Below are 20,520 nucleotides of genomic sequence, written 5' to 3'. Positions count from 1 at the left end.
GTATGACCCATCAGCATAAACGAGCTAAGCACCAATCAAGATCTTCCCATCTTCAAAGCTGGGGTTTAGATCAGCCTTCAACAAACTACCATCTTTGGTAGGAGGAAAAGGAGGTAAAAGTCTGGAAAATGCGTCTGCTGGTCAGTTTATTACAATACAAGTCTTAGAAATAAGCTGTAGGTAAAGTTTCTGCATTAGGGTCCTTTTGTATTAGGTAGCTTGAGCCACCTTCCACTAATAGGGTGATCAATAGTCCCTGTTTGCCTGGGACTCTCCTGATTTAGCACAGAAAGTCCTGCATGGGAAACCCCTCTGTCCTAGGGAAAGCAATTTGGTTGCTTCACCATCCTAACTACATGCACAGACCCTAGCCCACCCCTGATCTTTGCAAGGATACTGAGGTGTCAGGGCAGGGCTAGGCTGCACCTGAGACCACACTTTGGCGCAGCCCTTCCCCCACTCCTTCATGTCGCCAAGTCCCGTCCTTCTGTGCACCTTCTGCTACAGTATCTCCTGGGCAATTGGGTTAAAGTGAATAGCACCCTTGGGACTTTTTTTGGTCTGCAAAGTGCTGGCTCTTGTTCCTGGGTACGTCCTGCTTCCCAGGATCCAGCAGAAAGAGACAGCATCGTCAAGCATCTACCATAAGTTGGAAGCTGTGATAGCACCTTGACGGGCATTTATTTATACTGAATTCCTTGTCAACAGTTTTTGCGGCTCCTGCCCTTGTCATCATCAAATGTTACTTCTCTCTCCACCCACGATTTATTCTTCTACAAAGGTTGATCATAAATAGAATTATTTGTATATCGAATCTGCTTGACTTAATCAACTAAACATTGTGGAATGAAGACACTGCCTCTTTGAGCAGTTAACCATCTCCAGAGTGTCTCTTAAGCCACAGGTGCATTTGAGGACATTTGAGAACTTCTGAAAGTGGAGGGAGGGGGCACACGATGGTGATGGAGATGGTGGAGCTCCATAAGCTGAAGCTAGATGAACTAAAGCAAGAATGTCTTGTTTGTGGTTGGGAGACGGAGGGAGTAAAACAAGCTCCAGGCATATCTGGAGGACCAGGCTGAGCAGGAGGTGAGTGGAGACGGTGTACTGGGAGATGAACCAGAGGAAGAAGAACCCAAGCCCCCAGAACCTCCTGTCAAAGAGGAAGAACCCCCTGAAAAGGCTGTCAATGTGGCAGCAGAGAACAAAGCAATAAATATTACATCTGAAATACCACACACAAGAGAATGCAGAAGACGGCTGAATGGTTCAATGTAGAGTAAAAAAGCTATGAGAATAGCTAGGTTTGGGAATTTTTCAGTTCCAACAAAAGGTCTGTCACCAATACGGTTAACCTGGATACGCTAAAGGAAAGAGCCCAAAGATTTGGTTTGAGTGTCTCTTCAATCTCCAGAAAGTCTGAGGATGATAAGAAACTGAAACAGGGGAAGGAGTGCTGGGGGGTGGGGGTGGCACTCCTCTGGAACTGGAACCACAGAGGATGCAGAGGCAAAGACGAGAAAAAGAACAGAGTGCTTTGGGATTACCTGGAGAAAAATTCTTTCTTTAATTTTTATGTATGTATGTATTTATTTGACAGAGTCTCACTTTGTTGTACTTGGTAGAGTGCCGTGGCATCACAGCTCACAGCAACCTCCAGCTCTTGGGCTTAAAGCGATTCTCGTGCCTCAGCCTCCTGAGCAGCAGGGACTACAGGCGCCCGCCACAATGTCTGGCTATTTTTAGAGATGGGAGCTTACACCAGCTCAGGCTGGTCTGGAACCTGTGAGCTCAGGCAATCCGCCCACCTCGGCCTCCCAGAGTGCCGGGATTACAGGCGTGAGGCACCACGTCCAGCCTTGCCTGATGAAAAGTTCTTGATGTGGTCTGTTCTCCAGGGGTTTCAAACTCTCCGATTCTTCCTGGCCACATATATACCTAAATGCACAATCACATGCCTATGTCTTGCCTTGCAATAGTGGTGCATGTACCCCAGGGACATCCGTGAACTCCAGAAGCAGTTGGACTTATTGCTGTTCCAACTTTAAAGTTGTTGTGTTTTTGTTTTTGATTAGTTTGTTAATAAAAAAATAGAAAACAAAGAAAAATTCTGTGTGGGTGTGAGCTCTTTGCAAAGAGGACCTGCCATTTTCCATTCACTATCCAGGTAAGATCATGGCCCAAAACGAATCCAAAGACAAAGTTCCTCTCTTTGGCAGAATTAAATTTTCTAAATAGGGATGTTTATTAGTTTGCTAGGGCTACTTTAACAAAACACCATGACCTGGGTGGCTTCTGCAACATAAATTTATCATCTCACAATTCAGGAAGAAGAGAAGTCTGAGATCAAGGTTGGCCTGGCTCAGCCCGTGAGGGAGAGTCTGCGCCGGCTTCCCGCTCACATCGGAGGCTTTGTGGGATGTCTTTGTCATCCCTTAGCTTGTAGATGTTTCACCCTGATCGTTGCCTTCATCCTGAAATGAAGCTCTTCCTGTGCACATGTATCTGTACCTGAATTTCCCCTCTTTATAAGAACACCAGTCCAACTGGATTTAGGGCTCACCCTGCTTTAATATGACCCTATCTCAACAAATTACATCTGCAACTAGCTATTTCCAAATAAGGTCAGGTTCTGATGTACTGGGGATTAGGATGTCAACATACAAATATTAGGAAAACACAATTCAACTCATATCAGGTGCTTGGAAGCTCTTGTGTTGTTAAGGACGGTGCTGGAGCAAACGATGGAAGAAGAGAATTCACCAAGGTGGAGGGCGGGAGGTGGGGGGGGGGTGCTAGTTCACAGGGGAGAGTGAGCCAGCCTCAGAGCATGGGCTCTCAGCAGCCTTCCTGTGACATCCAGTCTCCCGGCTCTTCTCAGCACCCCTTCCTATTTTCTCAGGCCTATCACTGAGGGGTGCAGTAACCAGTTCCAGCTCACTTGCAGCCAGCTTATTGCAAAGCGAGTCCCACTCCTTCATACAACCCAAAAGTGGAGGGGGGAATTAATAGCCACTGGGCCACCTTGACCAATGGGGGATAAGGAGCCACTCAATACATGCTTCCCTCCTTTCTGCCCTAGGCAGACACTTCTGAGCTTCATTTTGCTAAGGCCTCTCAGGTCCTGCGGAACACATACCATGTGCCTGTAGGCGGCCACGTCCTTCTTGCACTATCTGTTTTCCTGCTCCCTGGCATCACTTTTCAAGTGAACTGCCTGCAGGTGACCATTGCCACAAGCTCTGCCTTCAGCACCAGGCTAAGACCTTCTGCATACAAGACCACAGAGGAGAGAGGAGTGGGCTTGCCCCTCCCCCCATGGGCCTCCCTGCCCACCCATCCACCCGCTCACGGAGGCCCTCAGCACAAGTCTCCTATATGGACAGACAACACTTTCGGAGAGGAGAACTGGGAGGGTGAGAGGAGAGGGTAGGCAGACGCAGAGGCTGCAGCATTTTTTCAGTTCCCGAGAATCAGCCACTGTCTGCTACTCATCAGGGGCTCCTGGGTGCCAGGGAAAGCCTCTCCACTCAGACCACTAAACACCTCTATTTCCTAAAAGAAGCCCCACGGCATCACAGAGCTATTATTTGTAAGCTTGCTTTCTAACACACCTTTCTCCCAAAAACTAAAACTCTCTCTCCCTGCTAACCCATGCCTAAGGGTGCCAACTAGGTGAGCGCCTTGTTCCTATAATGGCATTGTTCCCGTAAGATATCCCTGGAAGAGCAGCATCCCTCAAGCAGCAGGTGCTCACAGCTCTGCACTTGGTGCATGACCTTGGGCAAGTTAGATTCTTTGTGGCTCAGTTTTCTCGTCTGCAAAATGGGCATAATAGTAGCACTGGCCTCACAGTGTTGCTACAGAGTTAATGAAAGGTCAGTGCCTGCAAGGCTGTCAACACCGGCATCACCTAGTTCCTATGAGCTTGTAGTTTCTGTGGAGGGAGCACAGAAGGAGTTTCTGGGGGGACAGGAAATGCTCAGCTTCTCCCTCTGGCTGCTGTTTCCCATGGATGGGTCTTGTTTGGGATCACTCATGTGTCTGACATGTGCACTCTCCGTATATATCTTATACTTTAATAAGAAGTTTAAAGCCAAAACTAAAATAAAATAAAACAAATAACATAAAATAAAACAAAGCACCACCAGTGGTGGTGGTATTATACTCTAAGCCAGCAGTTCTCGAGCTGTGGGTCATGACCCCTTTTTAACAATGAAAGCACATTGCGACACTAAGAAGGTTGAGAATCACGGCATGCTACAGGAGAAGGGGAAGAAATTTTTGCCTTATGGAAAAAACCCAGTGGCATTGCCCTGGGCTCTTACTGCAACATTCCTGAACAGGACTCCCAAGCCCCCAATTTGGGGCAACTCTGAGGTGGGTAGATACTGGGCTGGTCCCTTGTGTGACTGCTGATTTTGAGACTTCGGTTTCTCCATCAGTAAAATAGAAATGACCCCTGCCTAATTCCAAGGTCTTGTTCTCATTCTCCATTTTACTTATGGAGAAACCGAAGCCTGGAACCGTTCATTACTCATCAACAGGCACCAAAGCTTTTGCAAAGATCAGGCTCCATCGTTCTCTCCTGACGGCCCCAGGAATGGAAACAGCAGCAGTGACAGCATCCGCGAGCTCTGGCTCTTGGAACCAGGCACTATACCGAGCACTTTACACTTCCGACAGCTCATTTGTCAGCTCAGTATCATTCCCGTTTTACAGAAAAGGAAACTGAGGCACAAAGAATCAAGGCCACAGAACCAAAGCTCGTGCTCCCACCTGCTGCCCTCCTGCCAGGTCCCTGAGGTTTGGTGGGCTGCTTCTGTCCCTTCCCATACCCCTCCTCGCCCTCCCCCATCCCCTGGCCTGTCCTTCCCCTCCCCCACCATGTATTTAACCAGGCTGGGTCCTTGCCAAGTCTCAGCTGTCACGGCGTTCTCATCTTTGATCACCCGTCAGCCCAGATGTTGAGCTGATCAAAGGCAACTGTTACCCAGACTCTCCCCAGAGCACGCAATTGTGGATGCACACAGGACAGAGGTGGGATGGCCAGGAAGGCAAGGGGACGGGAAAATGGCAGTGGGTGAAGATGGGCCACCGGGCGGGGATGGACTGGGTCAAAGGGGAGCTGGCTGGGCCTGGGGCCCTCCCGCAGTCACTGCAGGTCTCAGAAGGAGCAGGGTCCGCTGATGCTAGGTAGAGAAGTGGATGCTTAACTTTCTAAAAGCAGGCACTAGATCCTGGGGTCCTGGCCTCAAAATGAGCTAAGCAGCCAAATCTGAGATGAGGGTAGAGGCTGCCAGTAGCTCCCCACGACAATAATCCCCACCGTTTACCAGACTCCCGGTGTCGCCACCATCTATCTTTTTTTGCAGGTCCTCAAAGGCTGAATTTTCTGTTTACAATTAATTAAATAAAAAACAGAGCTGGAAACAGCATGCAGGAGAGAACTGCAGAGGTTTTTCTTTTAGTTAAAAAATAAAAACCAAAAGTTAGAAACCAAAAGAAAAACAGACAAACAAGAAACCGCGTCCGGGCCCACACCAGAATATTTACGATGGTCACTTCAGGGCAGGGAGAATGCATTTCCTTTTTCTTTGTTTTTCCTTCATTCATTGATTCAATAAAATTTATGAGCTTATTATCAAACAATAGCACTTAAGCCTGTGTCTAGGACATATTGAATTAATCTTATCTCTATTCTGCACAATTAATACGTGCTATTTTGTGAAAGAGAATCTTAAAATTTAAGCAAAAAATAAAATGATGTATATACTTGAACACCAGTTTTCTGAAAGACACAATACACACACACACATATCTACACATAAACTATTAAACACAGAGAAAGAGAGATTATAAATAGAAAAATGGGCTGGGATATACAAGGAACTCCAGCACCTGCAACCCACAGGCAGGTGGCAAATCTCATCCGCCCTCTCTTGTCCCAGTTTCTATTTCCTGTGGGCAAAATAAAATTTTACAGTGTGATGAAAGGTTTCATATTCCCAGCCTCAAAAACCCCCAGGCCGGTGGCGCCTGTGGCTCAAGAGTAGGGTGCCAGCCCCATATACCGGAGGTGGCGGGTTCAAACCCGGCCCCAGCCAAAAAAAAAAAAAAACACCCAAGGACAAACTCTAACTAGACCTGAGACTTGGCAGCTACCTTTTTTGAGAGTGCAATCTGTGCTAAGCACATGGCATACACTATTTCTAACTCCTACGACCACTGCTGTAGTGAGTGGTATTATCTTGGCTTTAGCAGGTACAGAGACGGAGACACAGGAGGGCCAGACACGGAGCTGGGTGGCCTTAGCTCATTCCCGCTCTTGAGAGGTGAGTGGTAAGTGTTCAGGAATTTTGTGAACCAGTTGTCAACTGTGGCCACTACTAAAAATTACATGATATAAATGGCTATTAAATAAATATTAAAATAAAGGAAATAACCCAAGCTCATCATTTCCTAATTGTCTTGCTCCAGCTTGGTTACTCCTGGCTGGTGGTGACGCTGCTGTGTGCCTTCTCCCAGCCTTGCACTCAGGGACATGGCCTTCACAGAGCTGGACTGTGCTGAGGGTCTCTACATCGTGGGGACTGGCACATGCTACACAGCAGAGCTGTTTTTCCAGAAAGCCGCAGTTGAACATTTACCAGAAGCTCCCACAGTTAGTGGTGGAGTCCAGATGTGAGATCTAGGAGATCTTTCTGCTTCCAGAACCCAAGCTCTTGATGCTGGCACTGAGCTGAGTCGCCCAGCCCCAGAGTTCCACACTGTCGTCTACGCCTGGTCTCAGAAGCACATGGTGCCAAGTCTTCCAGGTAGGTAAAGAAATAAAATATAAATTTCATGTGAGCAGAGATGGGCCATTCTACTTGAAACAAAAAAACGCATGCATTGAGTCCTGTTCCATTGATGCTGCAAGCTTTGTAAAAAAACAAAACAAAACAAAATATTGTAATTGTCAAAAAATGGAATATATTTAAGGAGCACAACATGAGGATTTGATGTACTGATACTCTGAGGAGTGATTACCACAATCTAATAAATACACATAAGCTTTTTAGATTTCAGATCACTATGGGGGCACAAATGATTAGGTTACATTGTTTGTTAGATAAAGTCAAGTTAGTTGAGCCCTTCACCCAGCGGGTGTGCTACATACCCCTATGCTGTGCCCAGTAGGTGAGAGCTTACCAATCCCCCACTCTCTCCTCCACGTCCCCTTTCCCTGTTCCCCCTTCCCCCACTTGAATTTGTGTTTTTCTCTCATATGGGTATGCAGATATTTTCTACTGGTTTCATATTAATATTGAGTAGATTGGATACTTGCTTTTCTATTCTTATCAGTTACTAAGAAGAATATTTTCCATCCAGGTTAACACAAAAGATGTAAAGTCTCCATCTTTTTACGACTGAACAGTATTCCCTGGTATACATGCAACACAGTTAATCCATTCATGTGTTGATGGGCACTTGGGTTGATCTTGCATCTTGGTGACTATGATTTGAACTGTGGTAAACATTCTAGGCATATGTCCTATGTAAGATGATTTTTTTTCTTCTGGGTAGATGGCAGAAATGGGACTGCAAGATCAAATGGAAGGTGTACTGTTAGCAATTTGAGGATTCTCAGTGTTCTCCAGTCCCACAAGAAAAGAATACATAGAAGCTTCAAAGGAAGCCCCCAATTTCACCCAGAATGAGGGACAGAAACTGACTCCACTGGGCGTGTAACTGAGAACTACACAATGTTGATGACGATGGTAGCTTCCTTTATTGAGCACTTAATGTATGCCAGGATGTGCAGAGCACCCTAAGGAAATTCCTTCATATATTTCTCCCAATTGATGTTTGGGCATTCAAATATACTCAGGAAAACCCATCCACTTAATTTTTCTATTTCCTCTAGTCAAGGCCCAAACATTACTTGAACCCTTAGCCTTGGGCACAGAAGGACAAACAGAAGGGCAGTTCATAGATGCCCTAATTGTTCTTCTCACACTAGACCCAGTATCTGTCTCCAGTCCCCAAACATTCAGTTGTCCAAGACATAAAGGCAGTGGCACAGTATATATAAATAGTTAGAACCACATTCTGGTGTGAGCAGCTGACTTCGATCTTGGGAACTTTGTATGATCAAGGAGTTTGAAGTTAGATCTACCTCTTTATTCACCTACCCTAGAATCGTGGTGTGGCAACCCAAAGCTCTTTGGTGAATGTCCAAACTACTTAGCGAGGTCCAGGTCCAACACAGTTCGACCCACGGAAATGTCTCCAGCTTAGTTCTCGTGGCTCCCTCTGCCCTGCTCTCACGGGTGGCTCCCCCCACGCTCTAGAATCTTCTCTCTTCCTTCATCCCCTGCCTCTTTCTCCTTCCAGTATCCACTCTTGTGCCCCCTCCTCCCTTTCCACTTCCTCTCAACTTATTTCACTGACCAACCTGGACAGGTAACGGCCACCTCTGTGGCCTTCAGGCCAAAAGTGACCGTCAAAGTATCTAACACCAGTCAGCTGGGGTAATAACCCATCGCCATCAACTTTGACCCAATCAGAAGGGACATTTGCAACTGGCCCGGCCACCCTGTGGATGCTGAGACCTTTGTCTGCTTTGCGCTGCCTTCACCCACACCACGCCGGATCACAAAAGCCTATTTCCCATCTGTCACCCCTGAAGAATGTGAACAAATGGAGAGCAGGATCTGTGTCCCACTATCGTGATCACTTGATAACTTTCCGAGTGCCAAACAGAATCTGGCTTCCCTGTGCCCCAGCTCCGTGCTCTCAATGCTATTAAGATGGGTTAACCAAGATGCCTGCCTTGGGGTTTGCCTTCAAAGCAATGATACAAATAAAGTGCTTAGTGTGGTTAACATGAGCGTCCCATAGTTGCTCATTATTATTTTTTGTGTGTTGGTTTCATAGATTTATAGACAGAAAGGGGAGTCCTCCCCAGGACGGAAGGAGAAATGAATTGGGAGAGTCTGGAGGTGACATCCGGTAGCCAAGCAGCTCAGCCTGGATGCTCCTGGAGCTGGAGTCTCTCCTCCCCTCCAGCCTGTCCTCCCCCCAACAGCATGAGACCAAAGAGGAGGCGGATTAATCAACAAGACTTTAAAGGCCAGTCGACTTTCATACACTGTGTCCTCCCAATGTTTCTCTTAGCTACATGGTAACACTCATTTGTTTAGAACTCACAGCAAATACATCTTGGAGAGGACTTTGATCCCTGGCAGCTGTGTACGTGTGAGTAAGGCAGAGTCCCAGGGGCAGAGCGCGTCTGAAAAGGAGGCATGTTGATCTTGTAGCTCTCATGACCTCTGGGCTTGTCGCTTTGTCCCCCAAACTCCAGCCAGCATACTGCACTTGGAGTCAGAACTAAGAGCAAAAGCTGAAGCTCCAAAGTCAGACAGTCCTGAATTCAAACCCTGGATCTGCCACTTTCCAGCTGTGTGACCTTGGGCAGGCCACTTAACCTCTCTGAGATTCACTTTCTTCATCTGTAAAATAGGTATAATGATGGTTCTCAAAACCAGGAATTTGTATAGGAGTAAACAAGATCAGGATTGTAAAGTGCTTTTGGAATAAGGCAGTAACTTAAATGTGTGGATGAACAAATACTTGTCAGGTAAGTTATTTTCCACTTCTAAGCCTCAGTCTCCTCATCTATAAAATGGAAATATGAATAGTATCTCCCTAATAGGGAGGTTAAGATGAGAATTAACTAAGTTTGTTAAGGTGCTTAAATCAGTACTTGGCAGAGTATGCACTCAGGAAATACTACCTTCTTCATTATCACAGTCACATGGCCCCACGCACCTGCACGGGAGCCTAGGAAGTATAGTCTTTAGCAAAGGAGCCCTGTGCCCAGAATTGGACAGGGTGGGGGAGTGGGGAGAATTTTCTGCCATCACTACCAAGGAGAAAGCCAACTCCCCTTTGAGGAGGACAGGTCTTACAGCTCCCCAACCCCAGCCTCACTCATTCATACTTTAATCTCAGCACCTTGACCTGGCCTTGCCCTCTGAACTCAAGACATCATTCAAAATCCCCTTTTGGGGTTGTTCCAAGGTCTTTTTATTTGGTTACCTTGTAACCTCATTTAGCCTTAATTACCTCCTTCAAGGCCCTATCTCAAATACAATTACTTGGGAGGTTAGGATCTCAACATGTGAATTGGGGGCAGGAGGGAGCGGAGACACAGATCAGTCCATATGCTCCTGCTGCTGCCTCTGGGATAGCGTTTGCGTTCCCTTCCCCAATGGAATGGAATGGAATTTGCCTTCAAGTTCATAGAAGCACAAAATAAATCCTTCTGCCTAACAAAGGGAGGAAAAAAACTGATGTTTATAAATGGACACCCTCCTTCTCCAAAGAAAAATGGCATTTAAAAAAAATACCATGCTAAAAGGGAAAATCTTACTGAACCCATAAGAAAAATTTGCAGGCTGTGCATCTTCTTTGAGAGAACAATCCATCCCTTATCTTGACTTTACCTCCTCTCCTACCTATTATAACTAACACATCAAACACAATTTCCATTTACTAACATTCAGGTAAGTCTAGTGTTTCTGAGATTCCAGAAGGCTGCTGGAGAGGATCTCTTTGGATTCCCACACCCACACCTAGGAGACAGGTGCCGTAGGATCCCAAATATACTGGTGGCTCCTGTCCTGTGTGCTTTTATCCCACAATGTGGCTGGCACTTCCTCCACCCTACCCCACCTAGAGGCCAGGGTCTTTGTCCCTGCCCTTGATTCTGGCTGGGACTGTGAGTCCTCCCACCTACAAGGGATGGCAGAGGGATGCTCTGTGACTTTAGAGGCTAGATTAAACAAACAAACAAAACTGATATGATTTCTGCTTGTCTCTTTTTCTCTCAGGGAAACTCACCTTGGAGGCCAGCCGCCATGCTGCGAGGAAGCCCAATGAGCGTGTGCTAAGAACCTACATGGAAAGGCCTTTGAGGCCCTCGATGAGCTATAGCACCTTGTTCAGTCTGAATTCTAACCCTCTATGAGCACAATATATGGATATTGTATTCCACAGGTTTTGAGATAATTCGATATCCAGCCTTAGTCACTAGAGAAAACAGTGTGTTAGCTTTCTAGGGCTGCTGTAACAAATTATCACAATCTCTGTGGCCTAAAATAACAAAAATGTGTCCTCTCTCAGTTCTGGAGGCTGTCAGCTGGGACGAGCTCCCTCTGATGGCCTGGAAGAGAACCCATCCCACTTCTTGTCTGTAGTGTCCGGTCCTACAGAGTCGTCACCCCAATCCGAGCCTCCGCTGTCACGTGACATCTCCCCCACGTGTCCGTGCGTCCTCTGTGTCTTTTCTAAGGCCACCAGTGTTGCATACCACCCTGCTCTGGTAGGACCTTGATTACGTCTGCAAAGACCCCATTTCCAAATAAGGTCTAGTCACAAATATTGGGAACTAGGATTTTTTCATCACAAGTCAACGCAACCCAAGTATTCATGGAAAGTCCATCTCCGGATTCCGCCTCTCAAAAGATTTTCCCGCGGGTTTGAGCGGTTCTGCTCGGGCTTACGGCGGTCCTCTGGCTCCCTCTGCTGGTTTATATGTAGAATTGCAGGCAGCTCTTGACAACAGCAGCACAAAGATGAGCTGAATCCAAAGGGAAAACAGGATGGAAGATTACGGCTTGGCATTTAGCAAGAACTCCAGGAGGAGCAAATCTAAAACCAGCAAAGGAGCTTCAAGCCGACCCTGTCCAATCAATGAGTGGATGCTACAATGTATGGCAATAGCAGATACAATGTAGGCTCTAAGTCTTTGTTCACTACTTCCTAGCTGAGTGAGCTCAGGTGAGTCACCTCACTTCTCTGTGCTCCAGTTTCTTCATCTGTAATGATTGTGCCTACATCACTGAGTTATTCTGAAGTTTAAACAAGCTAGTCCATATTAACCAGTGCCTGACACATTGAAATATGATTTTGTTGTTGCTGATTTTGGCATTGTGCTAGCTAGCAAGAGTATATTAGCCCTAGTCTTCAGCACCAACCTGGAAGTGGCCGTTTCTGATCCCACTTTGCAGGTAAGAGATGATGTTCAGAGAAGGTGACTGACTTACCCAAGGTCACACAGCATGAAGTGTTAGGGTTGAGATTTGAACGTGGGTCTCTCCACTTCCTATAAGCCTGCTCTACCCAGAGCTTTATGTCATCATCTCAAGAGGAGCTACTTCATGGCTGTGACTCTCCAGAGCTCACCTCAGCAATAACAGGTGACAGCAGGGGAGATGGTGGCACTGTTTACTCCAAAAGAAAAGCCAAAAGAGATAGGCAGGCACAGATTTGGAGTTGACTGGGGGATCTCAAAGCACAGAAATTAAACTTAGACATGCCCTTGGAGAAGTGCAGCCCCTTTCTCGTCCCTCCAAGACGGTTCCTATTATGAACTACTATGAGCATATAATTCACAGTGACAATGAGGATGCTGGTGAGTTCTAAGAGCATGCATTTTAAAGTTAATCTCTCTCATTAGATTATAGGCCTCCTAAGGGCAAGGAAAATGTCTGTCCTGACGGCTATTGTGCCCTCAATGCCTGGAACAGTATCTGACACAGACAAGCTGCTCCTTAAATGAATGAATGAATGAATGAACAAATCAATGAATGAACATGTTTGCTTCCCTGCAGCAGAGCAACTTGCCTAGTTGAAACACAACCAAATTTAGTGATGGTCTTAGGGCAATATTTTCCACAAATGAATGTTCCATGATAAAAGGAGGCTCAAGTCAATTTGGGGCCCACTGGGTCAAGAATTAGTCTTGACCGAGGATTTTTCCCAGACCTTAATGTCCTGAGATGCGATGAGAGTTTGTGGGAGTGGGTTGTGATGTGCAGCATTCTCTGGATCTATTTAGCCACTCCCTCCCTCCCTCTGTAGAAGAATTGCAGACATTTCACTGGATGCTGTTCCACAAAACACAACTTGGGAAATGTCTTTTTAAACCCACTAGATGAGCAGGGCTCTGAGGACAGATCAGAATTAGTCCTCACTGTGTTTTCATAATCACTTGAGATTAAAAAAAAAAAAAAAAAAACACAGAGCACCAAAGAATGACGATGCCTTAGAGCCACTGAAATAAGCTGAAGCCAAGGGTTAGGAAACTACTGCAATGGGGTTAATGGGGAGTGTGGGCAAAGGCTGGACCTTGAGGCCAAAGCCAAGTCTTTTTTAAACTAGACCTTGATGTTCTCTATATGTGCAAAGGAGGCATCTTTACACAGATCAGCTAAAAATTAGGGGGTAAACTAGGACAATAATTCTGATTTTACACCCAACCCATCCCCAGATCATCCTGTTTGGGCCCCAGTTGAGCACAGCAGCCAGCCGAGATGATAGAGACATTAAATCTGCAGCCTCCAGAACCCAGGATTAGCCCCTCATTGTTTGTCTTCTCAGAGTTTATTTAGCTTTGCCCTAACTGTGATCTGTTTGATGATTGATTTGTGATTTATGCTGTTTACAGGTGAACATTTATGCAAACTGTCAAGAGCAAGAGGGAACCCCACATCCCCAATGTTTGGCCCTCAGCACGGCCGATTGGGTCCAAGGCTTAGCTGCCACCTGCCAAGATGAGCCACCTGATCTCTGTTCAGGTGAGCCTCGGGCTTGTGCACACCTGGAGTCCTGGCTCAAGTTACTCTGACCACCTGGATCCCTCGTGGCTCCTCTGCAGGTGCCTGGAAATAGGAAGCTGCTCTTCCAAAGGACTTCTGTAGTGGTGGATGGTAAGCTGCTAGGGCTCCACTAATGGTGTCAGGTGGTGATGCCCAAGGCAACCATCTCCAGCACGGCCCCTGCCTCTACTTCCCCAGGGCTGGCCACAGATAAGGAGGAGCAAACAGAATTGAGCTTGAACCTGGCCTTGGTCTCTAAAAAGTGATCTCAACGGTGCATCTTACAAGGGTATATGTGAAACTTAGTAAATGTGGAATGTAAATGTCTTAGCACAATAACTAAGAAAATGCCAGGAAGGCTATGTTAACCAGTGTGATGAAAATGTGTCAAATGGTCTATGAAACCAGGGTATGGTGCCCCGTGATCACATTAATGTACACAGCTATGATTTAATAAAATAAATAAATAAAAAATTTTTAAAAAGTGATCTCAAGCCTTCTTTCTGGGCCTCAGTTTCCCAGGGTGTCAATGAATGGGACGAAGGTTGCCACAAGACCAGTGTAAACTTTAAAAAACCCCTAAAATGTACTCTCTCTCAGCCTTTCTATATGCTTGGCAAAGTTTCTAAAAACCTACAGCTGACTTATTAATGACAAAAGGGAAAACTTTGCAAAATAGGAAACTTGCAGACACCCTCTGAACCAAGTGATCAAAGTCACCATTGCCAGTTTGGGGACAAGTCAACACCACGTGCCTCCTGATGTGGTGCAGTCTGAAGGACACAGCACCATGCCAGTGGTATTAGTGCCAAAAAGGCAAGACGCAGATGTATGCTACCTTGGTGAATTATATGTTGGCAATTAACACACACTTATAAATACAAAACTGCTGCCTTCTTCTTTTTTCATTTTCCAAAATATTTCTAAAATATTTAATGAACTCTTTACTTTAGAATATCTTTAGATTTACAGAATAGTTTTAACAGAACTGTAGGGGGAAAGTATAGAACAAGAAGCCCAATGAAGAAGCTGCTGGAATAACATGGACAGGGTTGATGGCTGTGATGGCCCCCAAAGATACGTCCTGATCCCTGGAACATGTAAATACATTCCTTTCTATAGCAAACGGGACTTTTCTATGTGATTAAGTTAAAGATCTAGCAATGGGGAGATTATCCTAGATTATTTAGGCAAATCCAGCAAGGTCACAAAGGTACAACTCAGGTCAGAGTGAAGGAAGGATGATGTGGACACTGAAAGGTTCTGGACCCAAGGAAGAAAGATTATTCCAAGGTGCGAAATAAAAGAACATGGAATCCCCATTCTGTAGCAATCATGTGGTCTTTATTTCCACCTTGATGCAGGTAGGGTGAAATCAAGAAAGGAATTCCACGCATGGGTTATGGCGGATGGGGATTTATAGGGTCAGGGAGGGCAGCAATGGGTGGCATTCCTATTTCCTGGGAGGGATATGAGTCTAAACCTGCCTGGGCAGGGCAAGTTTATTTGGGCAGGTACACCTGATTCCATCAGACACAGAAGCAGAAGGTCAAAGAGAAAGATTTGAAGCTGCACTTCCTCTTGAAGATGGAGGGAGGGGCCCTGAGCTAAGGAATGCAGGCAGCCTCTCAGTGGTTCTCAACCTGTGGGTCGCGAACCACCTGTTCACAGGGGTCGCCTAAATACATCCTGCATATCAGATATTTACATTATGATTCAGAACAGTAGCAAAATTACAGTTATGAAGTAGCAATGAAAATAATTTTATGGTTGGGGGGTCGCCACAACATGAGGAGCTGTATTAAAAGGTCGCGGCATTAGGAACATTGAGAACCACTGCTCTAGAAGCTGAGAGACAGCAAGGAAACAGATCCTTCCTCAGGGCTTCCAGCAGGAAGCAGCCCATCAACACTGCGATTTTAGAATTTCCACCCTCATGAAGTGAAGATCACAAATGTGTGTGGCTCTAAGACCAAGGTTATAAAATGAAGTTTGGGGCAGGGTTGACAGAACTTGTCAATGGGTCAGACAGACATTGGCTGATGAGTGGAGGGGTGGACCCACCCAGGGACTCCCAGGTTTCTGGACAGAGCAGCTGGTCCCATTCATCAGAGAGCAACTAACATGTGGAGGAAACCAAGAATTTGCTCTCTTCTCCGCTGTCCATTCCCTTTGAGAATCGTTCCCCACCACTGGCCATTTCCCTGGATGAGAAGTTAAATCCCTCAGGCGCCAGACGTGACTTCTCACAGCCCCATACATACAACTCAATGTAGGCTCCTCCTAAAGAAATTCATAAGAAGCAGCCATGGTGGAGCTGACTGCCTGATTTGTTTTTTAATCTCCAGGCATAATTGGAGAGTCCAACCTGGTGGCATCTAGGTGGCCCCGGATCATTTTTGCTGGGAGAAAAAAGAAGGCATAAGAAAAATACAGGAAGGCCAGAGAGCAGGAACACTAATAACAATGTTATAATGTGGCTGCTTATTAAATGCCCCAGAACGGTCCTTCCTACGACATGTGGCGACCATATTTTGGGACGTGGGGCTTCATAAAGGGCATTCCATTTCCTTTTACTACCTTTGAAAGACCTTCTGATTTGTGAATTTCTTTAGGGGAACCTACATTGAGTTGTATGTTTTAATAAAAGCAGTTCATGGAAATAATAAAATAAAAGTATACCAAACCAGGATTGGCTGGGCAGCCCACATTGGCCCTCCTATAAAAGGCTAATATCTCAGAGCTGCCTCATAAACCCTGCCCCAGTCCGTCCTACCCATGGTCACAGCGTACAGAAAACACCCCCCGAGTTGACATAATTCATATCATATATCAGTAAATATCTGTTAAATATAACAGCGTGCAAGAAACAACCATCTACATGTTACTTAAAAGACATAACAAATGGACAGCCCCTACTTCAAATCTCAGGCTACCTATTTCATAGCTATACCACTTTAAGCAAGTTTGTTTTACTTGTCTGGTTCCCGGTTTACCCGCGTCTGCAAAACACAGATGTTTACATCCAGTATGCACATTCAAATATTTACACAAAATGTTCAGTGATTGATTGACTTATGATGGCCCAGCAGCCTCTCTTCCTAAGCCTCGGTTTCTTCTCCAAAAGGGAGGCAAGAGCCCCTTCATTTTGCCCCCACTGTCAGGGCTGTCTTCAGACTCAATCATAAAATAAAATAGGGGAGAGAAAATGATCGCAGGGTCTGCACGGCGTTAACACCAGACGGACCCGGCGCCGCCCCCCACAGGTGTCGGGAACCTGCATCCTCTTTTGCCTTGGCCGCCGCCTAAGGCCCTGCTAGAGCAACCGGAGGTCCCGCGCCTGCGCAGAATGCTACCACCGGGCCCGCCCCTAGCAGGGTGTGACTTCCTCGAGCAGCTCGGTTCGGTCACGCCCACTTCCGGAAGGGGCGGTGGAGGTCTGGGACATGTGACTTTGTTCCGGTCCTCCAAAGATGGCGGCGCCCAGAACTATAGCGTGAAAGTTGTTGGTGGGAGACGCTGTCCAGTTTTGCCGGTATCAAAACAGTAGAGACCGTGCGCCATGTCGCGACTGATCGTGAAGAACCTCCCGAATGGGGTGAGTGCAGAGCCAAGACTTGGAAATACGAAATCGGACCAGCCGGGAGCGGTGGGTTTGAGGAAAGATGTAGCTGGAGGGACGGACCGAGGGATTTTACCCTCTGGAGCAGAACTCCGGGCGGATTCAGGAACCTAAAAGGGCAGGATGTTGGGCTTACCCCAGTTAAGTGCTGGGAAAGAGGAGAAGTGACCACTTAAGGTTTCACAGCCGGCCAGCGAGTGCCTGACTCTCACCTCCACAAGTCTTTTCCTAGTGAGATGCCAAGTCCCACCTCGTGTCTAAAGTCCTGCTCCGGCAAGCTCTCCTGTCCAATCACTTTTTGTTGTTGTTGACCCATGACCGGCCCAGACACTATTTATGTTCCTCCCCTACGCGGGAGACTGTTGGGGAAACCAATGGGGGATATTAGACGGAGGATCTGTGTTCCAGTTCTTGGTCCTATCATTGAAGCAGGTAGGAATACTAAGTGGGTATTTAAACCGTTTATCCAGTAAGTGGGGAATGGTGACCCAGCCATACTTTTCTGTTCCCTGGAGCCCAGCACGAAAATGGCTAATGGTGAGCATGTATTAAAAAGAAAAAAAGGATAAATGAATGAAGAAATACGTGAATGAATGTATGTTGTATCATTTGGTCGGTTGATTGAATGCAGTATACCCAAGTGATCATCTTTTTTTCTTTTCTTTCTCTCTTTTTTTTCTCACTATGTCGCCCTCTGTAAAGTGCTATGACGTCACAGCTCACAGCAACCTCAAATTCTTGGGCTCAAATAGTTGTCTTGCCTCAGCCTCCCTGGTAGCTGGGACTACAGGAGCCCGCCACAACGCCAGCTATTTTTTGTTTGTTTGTTTGTTTGTTTGTTTAACAGGCCCAGCTGGGTTGGAACCCACCAGGCCCCGTGCATGTAGCTGGCACCCAAACCCCTGAGCTATGGGCACCCAAGCCTAGATGGTGTTTCTTGAAGACTTACTTTGTCAGATGAGGATTTTATCTTGGCTGCCCTTCCTTTCCCTCTCAACTCCTGCTTTATTGTATTTCTCAATGTGGGTCATTCTGTTATCATTGTTTGTCTTGTCTGATGAATGAAATAATTATTATAATTGTTACTCTGAGTCTTTACTATGGGGACTATTACAGGTGCTCTAAGTAAAGTAACTCACTTAATCGTAACCACAACCCTGTGAGATAGGTTACATTATTGTGCCCATTTTAAGGGTAAAGAAACTAAGGTACAGCAATGTAAAGGGATTTGCCCCAGGTTACATACAGATGGTGTTTGCTTGAGGTTACATACAGATGGTGATTTACAGAGGAGGGATTGCATTGAGCAGTCTGGTTCTAGAATTTGCCTTCCTGACCACTGTACCATAGATTGTCTTAGCATGATTGCTTACACTGGTTTTAATTATTTTTCAGCAAATACACATTTAGTAGTGAGTACTGATAATGTTGCTGACGTTGTAGACAGATGGATAAGTGGTCCCCTCTTTCATGGAGTTTACAGTCTAATGAAAGAGATAGACACCAGGTCAAGGAATTGAAGTGTAAACTGAGTGCTTTGGAAGCACAGAGTCGGTTATATACCCATCTGAGGTGTCTAGGAAAGTCCTCCTAGGGGAGGAGATAATTGAACTGAAAATGAAGAGGAGTTAGCCAGGGCCTGTCTGGGAAGATGTCACCCAGAGAGGACAGTCGAAGTAAAACCTCAGAGATAAGACACATGAGGAGTTTGTACTGATGCTGAAGAGATGAGTTAGGGCTGGATTAATACATGGAAAATCTTGTGTTTCCCTTTAGGTGTCTGTCCTTGAACCTTTGGTACCAGAAAGTCACCAAAAGGTGTTTGGCAGGGAAATGCCCCTCCCAGGCAGTAGGGACTTGAATTCACTGTCTTTTATACATCTGAGTCACACACCCTGATTCTGTAGACTTTGAACAAATCCTTTACCCCTATGAGCTTGATTTTTCCTTCTCTAAAATGGATTAAAGTTCCCAACCCATAGAGTGATTGAGATTTTAATGGCACCAGTTATTAACAAGCTGCCTCAGAAAATGTAGTCCTCCCTCAGCCTCACAGCCACACACACAGATCTGCCAGCATCTGCTTAGAAAACTCACTGAGTTGTGAGCGTAGCCTTGCCAGAGTGAGGATGGTGGGAAACCATGAGCCAGCTTTACGAAGTGTGGGCTTCTTGACCAATTTATGATAATACTAACATGTTTGTTTCCTACTGCTGCTAAAACAAAGTATCCCGAACTTAGTTGTTTAAATAATATAAGTTATTTTATAGTTTTGGAGGTCAGAAATTCTAAAATCAAAGTTTTAGCAGGGCTGTGATGCATCTGGAGGTTCTAGGGGAGACTCTTTGGCTTTCTCACCTTCTAGAAACCACCTGCCCTGCTTGCTTCATAGCCACATAGTCCATCTTCACAGCCCATTTTCTAATCTCTCTCTGCTTCCATGTTCTCTAATTGTCCTGCCATTCCTCCCTCTTATAAGGATGCTTGAGGTGACCCTGAGGGCCCGGCTGGATAATCCAACATAATCCCATCTCAAGATCCTTAATTTAATCCTGTGGGCAAAGGTCTCTTGCTGTATAAGGTGACATATCCAGAGGTTCCAGGGATTAGGGTGTAGACATAAAAACTTTTGGGGTACTCCATTGTTCTCCTACTGCAGTTAGCAAGCATTTATATAGTACATCACGTTTCTTCATTCGTTTCTTCTGACAAGCACTTATAATGTATCTAATATATAGCGGCCATAATACCATTTCCATAACCAGTCTTATCCTCCTAACAGCCCAATAGGCTAGGAAGGTGGCATTTGCAACTGTTGCGACTCTTGGTTTCTGCAGCAGTGATATCATAAGGGACTTTCTCAAAGCCCTGGCTAGTGGGTGTCAGAGCCAGAGCTGGAACCTGGCCTACCTACAAATACACACTCTACCACCTCCTCGTCTGAGAATCCTGTGGTTTCAGGTTTTCAGCTTCTTTTGTCCCTTTGCTCTGGGGACTCCCCAACTCCTCCCTCATTTCTTTTTTCTTTTTTTTTTTTTTTATTGTTGGAGATTCTTTGAGGGTACAATAAACCAGGTTACTCTGATTGCATTTGTTAGGTAAAGTCCCTCTTGCAATCCTGTCTTGCCCCCAAAAGGTGTGGCACACACCAAGGCCCCACCCCCTCCCTCCTTCCCTCTCTCTGCTCTTCCTTTCTCCACCCCTCCCTCCTTCCCTCTCTCTGCTATTCCTTTCTCCACCCCTCTCTCC

General features: G+C 46.0%; 1 protein-coding gene and 1 pseudogene across 4 annotated transcripts in view; both read left to right on the top strand.

Annotated features, from left to right (window-relative positions):
* The first annotated feature begins 956 nt into the window (after positions 1 to 956).
* Positions 957 to 11,017, top strand: LOC128584397 (SAP domain-containing ribonucleoprotein-like; annotated as a pseudogene).
* Positions 11,018 to 17,065: 6,048 nt separating this feature from the next.
* RBM19 (RNA binding motif protein 19) overlaps positions 17,066 to 20,520 on the top strand; it is a 154,188-nt gene continuing 150,733 nt past the window's right edge. For 3 of the 4 annotated variants that reach the window (XR_008379590.1, XR_008379589.1, XM_053588594.1), the window contains exon 1: positions 17,098 to 17,247. Coding sequence is in view for 2 of the 4 variants with exons in the window: in XM_053588594.1 (XP_053444569.1) it covers positions 17,212 to 17,247 (36 nt within the window). In the remaining 2 variants the exon portion in view is untranslated. Of the gene's footprint in view, positions 17,248 to 20,520 lie in introns of all 4 variants that reach the window. The other variant, XM_053588593.1, reaches the window with a different exon arrangement.

This window comes from Nycticebus coucang, chromosome 4, assembly GCF_027406575.1.
Source record: "Nycticebus coucang isolate mNycCou1 chromosome 4, mNycCou1.pri, whole genome shotgun sequence".
NCBI lineage: Eukaryota > Metazoa > Chordata > Mammalia > Primates > Lorisidae > Nycticebus > Nycticebus coucang.
The sequence above is the reverse complement of the archived record's forward strand: the minus strand, read 5'-3'. Positions and strand labels throughout refer to the sequence as shown.